This window comes from Lampris incognitus, chromosome 2 (assembly GCF_029633865.1).
Source record: "Lampris incognitus isolate fLamInc1 chromosome 2, fLamInc1.hap2, whole genome shotgun sequence".
NCBI classification, from domain to species: domain Eukaryota; kingdom Metazoa; phylum Chordata; class Actinopteri; order Lampriformes; family Lampridae; genus Lampris; species Lampris incognitus.
In genome coordinates, this window is record NC_079212.1 from 20,079,495 (window position 1) to 20,093,279 (window position 13,785).

At 45.2% G+C, this 13,785-nt stretch overlaps 1 protein-coding gene across 1 annotated transcript in view; it reads right to left on the reverse strand.

Annotated features, from left to right (window-relative positions):
- Nucleotides 1-449: 449 nt before the first annotated feature.
- tafa1a (TAFA chemokine like family member 1a) overlaps nucleotides 450-13,785 on the reverse strand; it is a 54,045-nt gene continuing 40,709 nt past the window's right edge. Inside the window, 5 exon segments of the mRNA XM_056274549.1 lie at nucleotides 450-553; nucleotides 2,398-2,485; nucleotides 2,679-2,803; nucleotides 3,670-3,810; nucleotides 9,067-9,099. Of these exon segments, the coding sequence (XP_056130524.1) occupies nucleotides 2,453-2,485; nucleotides 2,679-2,803; nucleotides 3,670-3,810; nucleotides 9,067-9,099 (332 nt within the window). The 3' untranslated portion in view covers nucleotides 450-553; nucleotides 2,398-2,452.

Sequence of the window (13,785 nt, forward strand, 5' to 3'; positions counted from 1 at the left end):
AACTACTGTACACCGTCATGTCACACTTGGGCTGTGTGTTGAACATCATGGACAAGAGAAGGGAAGATCAACGCTGCATTCAGGGAATTCAAATGATTCATATTTCAGCATCATCATCATCATAGACGAAGTTCTTGTATACACTGAAGGACAAACAAATTATGTACAATATTTGTCTTCATACAGTATTTGAAGAAACCTGAGGGCTGTCAACTACTGTACTCGCTCAACCAAGTCCTTTAATGCATCCCTCTCCGGTCCTTTGCGTCGAATGAGACATCTGTCAGAGACAGGATGTCAGCTGTGCTGCAGATGTTAATCCAAATTCATATTCCTCCTTAAAAGTTAAGAGAAAAAACACATGAATGTATTCATCACAAGGTTATGATGATTTCCCCCGCAGGCAGCTTGCAGCTTCATCATTATCAGTGGCCTTGAGCAGGATGTGCCGTATGTATTCTGCATCTTTTGACACGTTTAATCTGGGGAGTATTTGCACTTTTAAAGCCAGCAAAAGTTGAGCATCTTTGTTGTTATTGGTCCTGGGACTGTGCTGAAATGACAAATAAAACAACTTTTTTTTTTAGATGGAAAGGAAGCTTCACTTTGATAGAACAAACAGGGGTCATTAGATCTTAAACACAATTTTACGCATTTACAAGCTCGTCAGACGTGAAAATACAGTCACATAGACCCCGTTCACACTAATGCCAAGTATGGTTGTCGCTCCGCATTTTAGGGCTTAATCCGTCCAAATTCACACTCGGTTCCAACTGGTGGTGACTAGTTCTGCTGGAAACAGGAAGTGACAACCAAAGCTGACTCCAGTTCCCATGCAAATGAGTTTGACCGTTGACAACTGAAAGTCGTTACATGGTAATTCAGTGCACAACACCCCCAGAATGTGTCATTCCCAATCAGATGAATGACAGGGGCGGGCAGATCCAATGCATTCTCATTTCATGGTGTTTTATATTGACGCTATTGACAAAGCGTTGATATATGATGTGTAAAGTACCCTTTGGTATCTGTATATAAAGACGCGGTGGGCGTTTCATAGACTCTGATGTGAAACGTCCACCCTTCTTTATCCACATTAAGGACATACTGGTTAGGTGGTGGTTTAGTTTATGGTTAAGGATTGGTTGCAGGTAGGGTTAGGGTTAGTTAGTGGTTAACCTGTCTCATACAGATGCCGAAGGGTACCTTCCATGTCACATACTGACACTTCGTCAACAGTGTCGATATATGACACCGTGGGATGAGAATGGCCTCTGCAAATCATGCTTCAACTTGGACAGATGCTGAGCCAAAATTCCCCCCCCTTTTTTTTCCTCCCCAGTTGTGCCCCACTCCTCTGAGCCATCCCGGTTGCTGTCCCACCCCCTCTGCCGATCCGGGGAGCGCTGCAGACTACCACATGCCTCCTCCAATACATGTGGAGTCGCCAGCCGCTTCTTTTCACCTGACAGTGAGGAGTTGCGCCAGGGGGACGTAGTGCGTGAGAGGATCATGCTATTACCCCCAGTTCCCCCGACCGACCAGAGAAGGCGCTAGTGCAGTGACCAGGACACACAAACATTCGACTTCCCACCCGCAGACAAGGCCAACTGCGTCTTTAGGGGTGCCTGACCACGCCGGAGGTAACACGGGGATTCGAACCGGTGATCCCCGTGTTGGTAGGCAATGGAATAGACCGCTACACCACTCAGATGCCCACCAGACAAAATTATTTTTTAAGTTTGCGGACGGATTTTTTTTTTTGTCAGCGAAGGGGGCATGTGTTTTCACGTCTTTTTTGGCATCTCAGCAAAAATGAACAAAACTTGGAAGAGCCAAGTCCATATTTGTCGACACTGGAGATCACGTTTATGCCAGCGCGACACTTGTGAAATGAGAGATTTACGTTCATTCAGCACAAATGTTGCGCTGTGTAAGTTTGTAATAGCTCATTCATACATGTAAGTAAGTTTGTTGTTACTCATTCATATATACATACTATATATATATACTACATATATACTATGTAGTATATATATATATATATATATATACATACACACACATACATACATATACATACATACATACATACTATAGATACTACATATATAGTATGTAGTGTGTGTGTGTGTATGTATATATGTGTGTGTATATATATATATGTATGTATATGTATGTATGTATGTATGTATGTATGTATGTATGTATGTATGTATATATATGTGTGTGTGTGTGTGTGTATGTATGTATGTGTATGTATGTATGTGTGCGTGTATGTGTGTGGACACAGAACATGAGAGACTCCGGTCGATATCCTCAGTTGTCGAGCCCAAAGATGTGAATGTGAATGGGGCCTGTAGTGTCAGTATCCAAGCGTAATGACTCAGGAGGTACCTGTGAGTAAACCCTTGCACCAGAGCCGTTCCCTCGGCTCCCTGCCCCCAAAGTGCTAATATGTCGATGTCGTGTACGGCTGGGTGTTCTACATGGAGAGAGGAGGAGGAGAAAATTGCGGGGGTCAGAACATGTTTGTTGTGGATGACTCAATTTACTGTGACATTCAATCCAAATAAATGTGTTATTTCGGCGGTGCAACAAGGGAGACCCTTGCAGACAGCCGTGCTGAAAACTGCAATGAGGCCCCGTTTCCTCCAGGTCAAGAGAGGTTATCTTACCCTCGTGGTTTTGATCTTGTTCCCGGCGTAACACATCCAGCCTGAGTTGTCGGGGAGTGTCTTGCATTCCTCCCCCTCCAGGCATGGCTCCATCTCACACCACCACTTGCCGATTACTATGGATGCTACGGGCAAAAAAAAAAAAAAGACAAGAGGAAAAAGACAAGAGAAATAAAACGGCGACCCTTTCTCCTGCCACGGAAAGCTTAATCATCAACCCCCATACAGCTTATAGGAATGGATATCCGGTTGGTGTGGGATGTTTTTTCTTAATTACTAGAAGGTTCCACATTTCAACAATAGCACAGCAGGCTTGAGTGTGTGTGGTTTGCATGGTTCAGTGGACCGGTGGAAGACAACAATTTACTGAAGCACAATGTGTTCGCTGAAACTACGGTTTGCAATATACGTGCCTACATAGAAGGACTGACATTCTGACATCCCAGCGAGTTGAGGGGGTTGATGAATGTGGCTGTGACTTGACTTTTTATGTGAGTACTGTTTCTGCCATCAGGAGAGAAAATTGCCTTAAATACAGGGTAAGTAGACAGTAAAAGGGTTGTAATGCATGACAGAGGGAAAGAATCTGTCAGCGCCGACATGAAGAGACCTCCATTTTCCTCGCCCACCCCCATCGACTGTGGCAATATTGGCAATAGAGTTTAATGAAGAAAGCCACGCAGGTGAGGACGATAGTGTTCAAGTGGTCTCGTGCAAGAGACCCAAACCCTTCAGAATCATCAGAGTCAGAATCGTGTTTATTGGCCATGTAGGTTTGCACATACCTGGAATTTGACTCCCTTGTAGGATATTCTTGTTTTAAAAATGTATCGGCTGAAGCATTATGGGATGTTCCCTTATTCATGTATCGGTGTCGACGCCATACAAATGCAGTTGTTATGCATTCTGATGACAGAAATGGGTAGTATAATGGGGCAAATGGTACCGTTTCGCTTCACCTGGGCTCCCCCAGCTGTCGTCATATACTCACCATCCACACATGAAGGTCTGTTCCGGGTCGTGCCGGCGACCTTGCCCGGCAGACAGGAACACTTGACAGTCTGCGACCGCTCCTCTATGCGGTTCTTGTTGCAGCACCTGTGTGCAGCGATCACTTCACACGTGCCTCCCTCTGACGAGAGAAAGAAGAAGAAGAAGAAGAAGAAGAAAAAAGAGGTTACATCAACATCGCGGGTTTGGTGAAAGACAGCAATGCTTTGCTTCTTCACCAACCTCCTGAATTTCCGAGATTTTCTGTAGTTAATTGGAAATTGGGCTGAGCAGCAGCTCGATGTTATCGTTAACCGTCTTTCAGTGTTGGGATGAGACACGGTCATGGTCATAACATGACACACAATTGTACCGTCTAAATTAATGATAATGAGAATCTATTTATGTATTAACTCGAATGTATTGGCTATATTATGTTATTATTATCATTTGACTTATTTTATTTATTATTATTTTATCATTATTATTTAAAAAATATATGTATACACTTTCCCTAAAGAAAGAGTGTTTCTTTTAACAAAGTTATATATATATATATATATATATATATATATATATATATATATATATATATATATCTCAATACAGATACAGGATATTTTTTAATACATTGCATCAACAATACATTGTGTGTGTGTATATATATATATATATATATATTTATTTTATTTATTTTAAAGCATTTATTTACTTGCCCTGTGATGGGCTGACGGCCTGTCGAGGGTGTGTCCCCCCCGCCTGCCGCCCAGTGACTGCTGGGATAGGCTCCAGCATCCCGTCACCATGATTGGGATAAGTGGCTTGGATAATGGAATGGAATTCTTCTTCTTCTTATTGTTATCATTATTATTATTATTATTACATCGTTTGGGGTATTATTTGAAAACTAGTTTTGGTTTGGTATCATACTTTACATTGCCAAACAGTTCAGTGGGATGAATCTCAGTTGGATTTATTCAACATGGTATTTTTTCCACATGTAAGCAGACATGTTGAACTGTATAAATATTATATAAAATTCTGTTACTATCATGATATCAGTATTTTTTATATCACACTGCACTAACTGGGACACATCCTCAGATCCAAATTTAGACTGATGGTTGAAATATTTAGGAAACGCTATTATCTGAAAAAATAACTACCCCCTCCAGCAAGATGTATCTGAACTTAGAGTGTCAACATTAATGAAGTCTGTAGAGAACAGCTCTGAAAAAAATGTCACACAAGTTTACCATAAATAGGAGAAACGTGTCCTGAGTTTCATACACTTTCACTAAGTGTAGCCCTCCGGGGCTGCTGAATGTAAAGCGTGATGAAGAGACGGGGGAGGGCAAGCAGAAAAAGACAGATTTATTCGCCGGATTACGCGCCTGCTTGAGAGCTATCGTGGACATGAACGCTGACTTCACCATGCAATCTTCACCAAATTACTGACCGTACCCTGCAGGGTGAGAGGACTGAGATGGACCTGGCAGACCCTTGAACCAGATCAAAACCCAGCCTTGGCTATCTGGTTCTCCCACGCGCTGCGCTCGGACTCTCGACTACACAGCAGAGGACCATCTGACAATTACACCCGTCTGCATCAGACAAGGTCGAGGAGGTGCTTCACAAAGTTGGGCCGCACAGCAAAGAGCGCTAGAAAATGTCAATTGAAAGTCCAGAGTAACTATTAAAGGGATCCGGGTAATTGTGTTGTTTGGTGGTGCGCGCCATGGCTTAGCAAAATATGTTGCAGCTATTTATGCATTTGTTTGTTTGCAGTATTTGAACCTTGTGCACTCTGAAAGCCACTTCGCACACGTGCACGGCTGACTCTTTTGTCAGCATGAATAACATGTGAACACACAGTTAAACCTGCCGCAGCAACCCCAAAAAGCCTCGTTAATTATCATATAACTAATCATAAACAGTACAATATCAATAAGATAGTCAAGCTGAATAAGTGGTATTCTCTAGAAAATTGTAACTAGCACTGAATCAAGTCATCGCAACTATGCTCTCACAAGTTTATATTTGTGTGGGAAATCTCTGGATGCTTTTGCATGACAACAAAGGTTAATAATGTGTTAAATAAGCGTAATTATGTGTAATTGCTCAAATACAGAAACTGGTTCCTCTTGCACAAAAACCCATACCCTTATGTCACCCCCCCCCCCAAAACACACACTCTCTCACACACGCTTCCCATAAGCGTAATCCCTATTCACCTGTTTCCACATGCACGTTTCAATAGTCAAAACTCTTTCTTCAAAACCTTACACAAAAGTGGCCAAGTAACTCACTGTACTATATGTTCATTCAGCAAACACATGCTCTCAAAATAATTAACTCAAATCATCACAACCTAAACTCAAAGGGCACACCTTTCTCCTGGTGCAAACACTAAGCCTCAGGATTGTTAACACGCCAGTCAGACCAGCGTGGTCAGCAGGGCCCAGTAGCATGTCCACATGCTTTGGAACAATGGATCCTAACATTACCGTGGTTGCAAGACAACAGAGGATGAGGACGAGGATGGGGACAGAAGCAAAGACAAGTAAGGTCAGATGAAGTCCATGCCACCCTAGTTCATCATGTGCTCATACATGGGAGGTCAGCTAGTTGAGCCCAGCCTAAGCCGTCACGTGGTTGCATCCATTGTCTGTACTTCCAGAAGGGGAAACAGGCGCCTGCTGTGCAAAGCAGACACGTATGCATCATACTTATTCCAACTAGTCCCGAAGCTTTGAGAGAGAAAAAACATGCAAATTATCCATCAAAACATGCGGTTTGATTGGAAATGGTGTGCTGTAACTTTTCTTAGCGATTCGAGTAACTATGGTGACAAACAAAAAAGCAAACATTTTCCCCATAGAAAAACAATGGGAATTCGTCGTGAAAATGATCAAACCCACCCCTCTTTGAAACCACATTACTTCATCGTAGATTAACATAGAAATAATGGTTGAAACTTTAAAGGGGGGGGGGGTCCACAGGACTTCAAACTTTTTTTTATATAAATTGATATTTTGATATTTTGTATGGTTTTTGCAAAATCGCAGTTTAAGTTTTATGCTTTTTTGGAGCGTTTCAGAGGTTATAATGGGTGTGTATTGGGTGGAATGCGTCACATGACCCTCACTCCGTCATCCCTGAACATTCCCCCCCCCAAAAACTCTTAACCTTTTAATCCCTACAATTTCCAATTTGTCCTCTGTCTCCCAGTGTGACTGTCATTGTGACATGACTTACAAACCGGGTTTTGAATAAACTGCCTCCAAGCACAGAGTGCTGAACAAAACTGCTATAGACTGCCATGTTAAACTGAGCTTGGAAGTTCTCGTCAGAAACAGAGATGGCAGTTTTCCAACTGCGACAGCTCCTATAGTGTAGCAGTAGGTACACATATAATACACTGTCTTCAGGGAAGCCTTGTGATGCTCATTATGAAAACTTTTTGTCGGTACGACTTGTACTTTTGGAGCTATGAGGGCACCAAGCATTAAGCACACTCAAACTTTCTCGAGAAATTTTCTAGTTTGCCTTGTGTCACTATGATACTTGTAATTTTGTAGTGCATATAGACTGAATCTCCATTTTGTTCTGTGTAGTTTTTACGACAGTAATGGTTGACCATAGGTCAGTAATGGTCAAATTTCATTTTTGCAGAACTGAGAGGTGGCCATCTATTGGAGGTCGGCAGAAAATTCGCACAGCTGAGCAGATGATGGTGATCGCTAATTATGCCATCTGTTTGAGGGAAATTCAAACCCAAATAGCTGAAGACCAGGTAGTCTTCCAAGCACTTGACAGCACCAGCCTTTCCACCATTGACAGGATTGTCCAGAAGAATCCCATAAGGACAAAAGCAGCTGTACCATGTGCTTTTTGAAAGGAATTCAAACACAGTTCATGAGAAATTATTCCAATATGTGCAGGTCATTGCTAACCTTTTTTTTTTTTTTTTACAGTATGTAGAGTATGGCCCAACTCTCACAGGTGACAGGCATGGGTGCAAGTTCACTAACACTTGGATGGCCTCCAGTGCTTTACCTGTGCCCCCGTCCATAGAGTTAGTGGTTGTGTCAGGAAGGGCATCCGATGTAAAATTTTTCTAAATCAGTATGCAGATTGACAAGACCATACCAGATGGGTGGAGGCTCACTATGGGATCACTCAAGGCCCGGGTTAACAACAACTGCCATTGGTGCTATGCCCTCACAGGATACTGATGGAAACTATAAAAGCCACTGTGGCGACCCCTAAGAAACAGGGAACAAGCTGAGAGAAGAAGAAGAGTATGGCCCATCTCTCCAGCATACCAATACAGTACTGTAATGTGTTACAGTAACTGCAGTACACAATCTTTCATTTCAGTACAGTAGAACACTACAGTACTGTATCTATAGTACGGCAAAATGTGTGTTTTTTTTTTAACTTCTGTAGAGAATCTTTGAGCTGGAAGCCATGAATGACCCATATGAGTGCACCTTCATCGACATGCAGGGTTCAACCTAACAAAAACGCGCAAAAGGGGGCACAACATCATCAGTCACCATGCCATCATACAAGTTCCTGACCAGAGAATAGGCAATGTCACCCTATGTGCAGCCATCAGCAACTTTGGCGTCCTCCAACCCCATGTCAAAGTGGGTCCATACAACACGGTACAATGCCTTCAATTTCTAGATCAGCTGCACAATAACATTCTTCAACAGGTAGAGGAGCCAGGGCAACCAGAGCAAGACCAATATGTTGTCATTTGGGATACCGTGAGTTTCCAGAGAGTTGCTCTGGTTCGTGCCTCGTTCAATCACCACCCCAGATTCACTGTTCTTTCTGTTTTTTTTTTTTGCAAGCACATGGCACACAAGGGTATTTTCCTCACACTGCCTGGAAAGAGCAAACATAATGAATGACGTTGATGAGATATTACGGCCTGACCCAGGGCTGAGACAAGATGATGAGAACACTGATGCTGATGCCGATGCCGAGTAACCTGTACATTTGCCCTATTTGGAAATTAAGCTTTTGGAAATTGGGTATTTTACTTTGCAGGGAGTCTTCCTTACATGTTTTGCCGGTGTGACATTTCACATGTAAGGTTTTTGACCAAAGCAGCATATGCAGTAGTATTCCCTTATCGGTTAGTTTAAGAGGTATTTATTACAGTGCTGTTTTGAATTTCTCTCACCAGGGTGTTCCTGAAAGGGTTATCTGGATAGTCGGAGCTCTGATTTTACAAAGTTGCAAAATCATTTCTCTGAAAACCTATTCGAAACATTATGGTAGCGGTTTTGAATGAATCCCTTCAGTGTGTAACAAACAGTCATGTAGTTTGTGTTTTTGACAGCTTGTGTGTGTTGTCTGAGGGCAAAGTTTGAATTGGGACCCAGCAGTTAGATGTTTGTACCGTTGGGTGTGAGTTTTTAAAATTGTGTGTGAAGATTTGAGAAAATGGTGAGTTGTTCCAGGAATTGTGTCTAAGCAATTGAGAAAAACTGCAATTGTCCATGACCACTTACTCCAAGTCAGTGTCATGCCAGCAGGCACTTCCTGGGTGGGAGGCAGGAAAATACGTTGGACAGATCTCCAGTCCATCACACAAAATCATTCACTCTCCCATTCACACATGTGGACAATTAGAGCCTCTAACTCAACTCAACTCACATGCATGTCTTTTGACCAAGGAGCAAACCTGGAAAACTCAGTCTAACATAGAGAGAACATGCAATAAGACTATTAAAACAAAACAAAACAAGGACATATAGTCCTTGTGTCCTGTAGATGTGAGCACGACTGTTGTGTAACTTTGTGGTGAACAGAACGATACAGGATCATTGTCTTGAATTTGTAATTGGAAGTAGGCCTTGTACCGACTGCACATTTTCAATTGAGTAACTAACGGCACATATTATTTATATCTTATCCAAAAAGTAGAAGCTGTTGCATTGCTTCAACAGAGGTAAAGGTAGCTGAATCATATTCTCTCTCTCTCTCTCTCTCTCTCTCTCTATATATATATATATATATAACTTTTTTTTTTAAGCTGAATAACAACCCAGAAAAGCAAACTGACTCATCAAAAACAGTTAAAAAAATTTGATGTTAAAGGTGATGGAGAATATCTTACTTGCATCTCTGTCAATGGCATTTCTGTCAAATCCTACCTCGACTGAAACCACATGGACCATACCTAGAGGCTAAGAGAGGATAAATGTGGCGGTGGAGAAAAATTATATTTTACCAGTGTTCTTACCAATAAGGAATATAATATAGTATATATATAAAAAACAACAAACAAATCTTTTAACATGTTACAACAGCATATATTTTTTCACACAAACATTTTTGAGGGGTCTTAAACCTCAAAAATCCCATTCCAAAAATGTTCTGGTGAGACCTGAAATAATCTTCCTAATAACTAACAAACTAAATATCACACACATTCACTGAATGGAGATTATGAAAATAAAATGCAAAACATATTCAAATGATTTCCTGATTAAAATCTGGATGTATATATATATTTATATATATATGTGTGTGTGGGTGGGCCCTGTGACAGCCTGGCGGCCTGCCAGGGTGTCTGCTCACCTGCCACCCAATGACTGCTGGGATAGGCTCCAGCATCCCCATAACCCTGAGAGCAGGATAAGCGGTTTGGATAATGGATGGATTTCTTGCTAGAAATGCTATCAAAACGCATATTAATGCTGAAACTATCTTAAAATATTGCATTTTCCACAGAATAAAAGGAATGTCAGTCATTTTTTCTTTTCTTTTTGCAGACAGAAACTTGACAGTCACAAGATGTGGATGCAGGCTGTTAGGGTTTGCACCCGACCCCAAGAGCACAAACACAGAAGGCACAATATAGCGGGACCAACAGGCTAATTTATTGAAGAGAAAACTCAGGAAGTCCACTCTCACCAGGAAACGCGAAGTCCACCTTTAAGCCGGGAACCGTGGAGTCGCCCTTTAATCCGGGAACAGTGGAGTCGGCCCTTAATCCAGGCAGGAGGGGGGGGGGGGTAAACAGGAGGATACCAAAGGAGAACGGAAAATCACAGCAACGCTGGAGTGAAGAAATCCTCTTCGTAAACGGAAAGCAGCGCACAGGGGAAGGGGAGCAACGAGGAAGGTCCAACAGAGAAATCTCCAGGGAAGATCCAGGTAAGTAAACAAACTTCGATGAGCAGGACAAGCAAAAGTACTCTCCCAGGGAACGGCACGAACTGGCAACAAGCTGAGAGTGACACAGCCAGATATAGGGAGGTGATTGCCAACAGGTGAGTGGAGGGGTAACGAGGAAACAGGCATCAGGTGGAGTTGGCAGAGCTCCGGGTACGCTTACACTGCAGAGCGGGTGTGGAGCGAGGAGACGTTGAGCCTTGGCCAAGGTTACACTGCAGAGCGGGTGTGGAGCGGCGAGACGTAACAGTACCCCCCCCCCCTCTACGGGAGCCACCTGGCGACTGACCTGGCGCCCCCGGGTGGGCACGGTAGAAGTCGGCGAGGAGAGAGGGATCCATAATGAGCTTCCGCGAAATCCAACTGCGCTCCTCAGGTCCATAACCTGCCCAGTCCGCGAGATACTGGAACCCGCGGCCGCAGCGCCGGACTTTAAGCAGCCGGCGGACCTTCCATTGAGGATGACCATCTACAAATTCCGGAGGCGGAGGCTCAGGAACCGGGGGCATAAGAGGACTGCTGGAGACGGGCTTAACTCGAGAGACGTGGAAGACAGGATGAATGTGCATGGAGGAAGGCAGCTTCAGCCGAACAGCTGCCGGGCTCAGGACTTTCTGGACTTCAAAAGGACCAATGAAGCGGGGCGAGAGTTTCTTGTCGGTTGTCTGGAGGGGAACGTCCTTCGTGGACAGCCAGACCCTCTGTCCCTTCTTGTACTCCGGCGCAGGGGTACGTCGCCGGTCAGCCCCTCGGCGAGCGCGCTCCCCAGCCTTGAGCAGTGCTGTCCGGATGGTCCTCCAGACACGCTGACAGCGTCGCAAGTGGAGCTGTACGGAGGGAACGGCCACTTCATCCTGCTGTGGGTCGAACAGGGGAGGTTGATACCCCAGGGATGCCTCGAATGGAGAAAGTCCAGATGCAGAGCTGACCAGGGAATTGGTGGCGTACTCTACCCACGGTAGGTAGTCACTACAGGTGGAGGGCTTGCTGTTACATACACAACGCAACGCTGTCTCCATGCTCTGGTTTGCCCTCTCGGTCTGACCATTTGTTTGGGGGTGGTAGCCCGAAGACAGACTTACTGTGGCTCCGATGCCTTTACAAAATGCACGCCACACTTGTGAGGTGAACTGAGGACCTCTATCGGAGACTACATCTGATGGCAGGCCATGAAGCCGGAAGACATGTTGCATCAAGAGGTCCGCGGTCTCAGCAGCCGAAGGAAGTTTGGGAAGGGCTATCAGATGGACGCCCTTGCTGAAACGGTCTATGACGGTGAGAACCAGTGTTTCCCCGAGAAGGTGGTAGTCCGGAAACGAAATCCAAAGCCACGTGAGACCAGGGGCGGCTAGGAATAGGGAGTGGCTGCAACAGACCAGATGGCGCCTGGTGAGAGGCCTTGCTGCGGGCGCAAACAGTGCAGGCCGCTACAAAGCTCTGGACATCCTCCCGCATAGTTGGCCACCAGAAGCGCCGAGCGATGAACGACTGGGTACGACTAACTCCTGGGTGACAGGAGAAACGACTGCTATGACCCCACTGAAGAACTCGAGACCGAACAGCATCTGGGACGAAGAGGCGACGGGGTGGCACGTTACTCGGAGCGGGTTGAGCACGTTGGGCAGTGCGAACAGCCGACTCAAGACCAAAAGTGACCACACCGACCACTCTAGCCGCAGGGAGGATGGGTTCAGGCTCTTCAAACGCGCCTTCCTTCGGGTGTAGCCGAGACAGGATGTCAGCCTTTACGTTGCGTGTCCCAGGACGGTAAGTCAGAACATAGTTGAAACGACTAAGGAAGCCAGCCCACCGAGCCTGACGACTGTTGAGACGTTTGGCTGCCCTCAGGTGAGTCAAGTTCTTGTGGTCCGTCCAGATGAGAAACGGGTGCTCAGCGCCCTCGAGCCAGTGGCGCCATTCCTCCAGAGCAGCCACTACAGCCAGTAACTCCCGGTTTCCAACGTCATAATTCTGCTCGGCCGGCAGAAAAAGGCGCAAGGATGGAGTTTCTGGTCCTCAGCCGACCGCTGGGAGAGCACCCCCCCTACGCCTGAATCCGAGGCATCAACCTCTACCACGAATTGTCTCTTGGGGTCAGGATGGAGCAGCACTGGGGCCGAGGTGAACCTTGTCTTGAGGACTTGGAAAGCAGAGCTGGCAGCAGGAGACCAGATGAAGGGTTTGGCTGGGGAGGTCAACGCAGTAAGCGGTTCTGCCAGCTGGCTGTAGTTGCGAATTAATCTCCGGTAGAAATTTGCGAACCCTAGAAAACTCTGCAGCTCCTTACGGTTGGTAGGTTTCGGCTAGTCCACCACTGTCTGGACCTTGCGGGGATCTGCTCTGGTCCGTCCCTTCTCTACGATGAATCCCAAGTAATCCACAGAGGGGGAGTGAAACAGGCACTTCTCCGCCTTGACGTAGAGTTGGTTCTGGAGGAGGCGCTCCAGTACCCTGCGAACATGCTGGACGTGTTCCTCAAGAGACTGGGAGAAAATGAGGATGTCGTCCAGGTAAACGACGACAAACACATCCAACATGTCACGGAGTACGTCGTTCATAAACGCCTGAAACACTGCTGGTGCGTTTGTGAGTCCGAACGGCATCACCAAGTACTCATAGTGGCCTCGGGGTGTTTTGAAGGCGGTCTTCCACTCATCGCCTTCCCTGATTCGCACGAGGTGGTAAGCGCTCCTCAGGTCTAGCTTGGTGAAGATGGTCGCCTGTGAGAGAGGCTCAAAAGTCGAACTCATAAGTGGAAGCGGGTACTTGTTCTTAATGGTGATTGCGTTCAGTTGCCGGTAGTCAATACAAGGTCGAAGTCCCCCGTCCTTCTTCTTCACAAAAAAGAACCCTGCAGCAACAGAGGAAGACGAGGGCTTGATGAGACCTGCAGCAAGGGACTCGGTGATGTACTCAT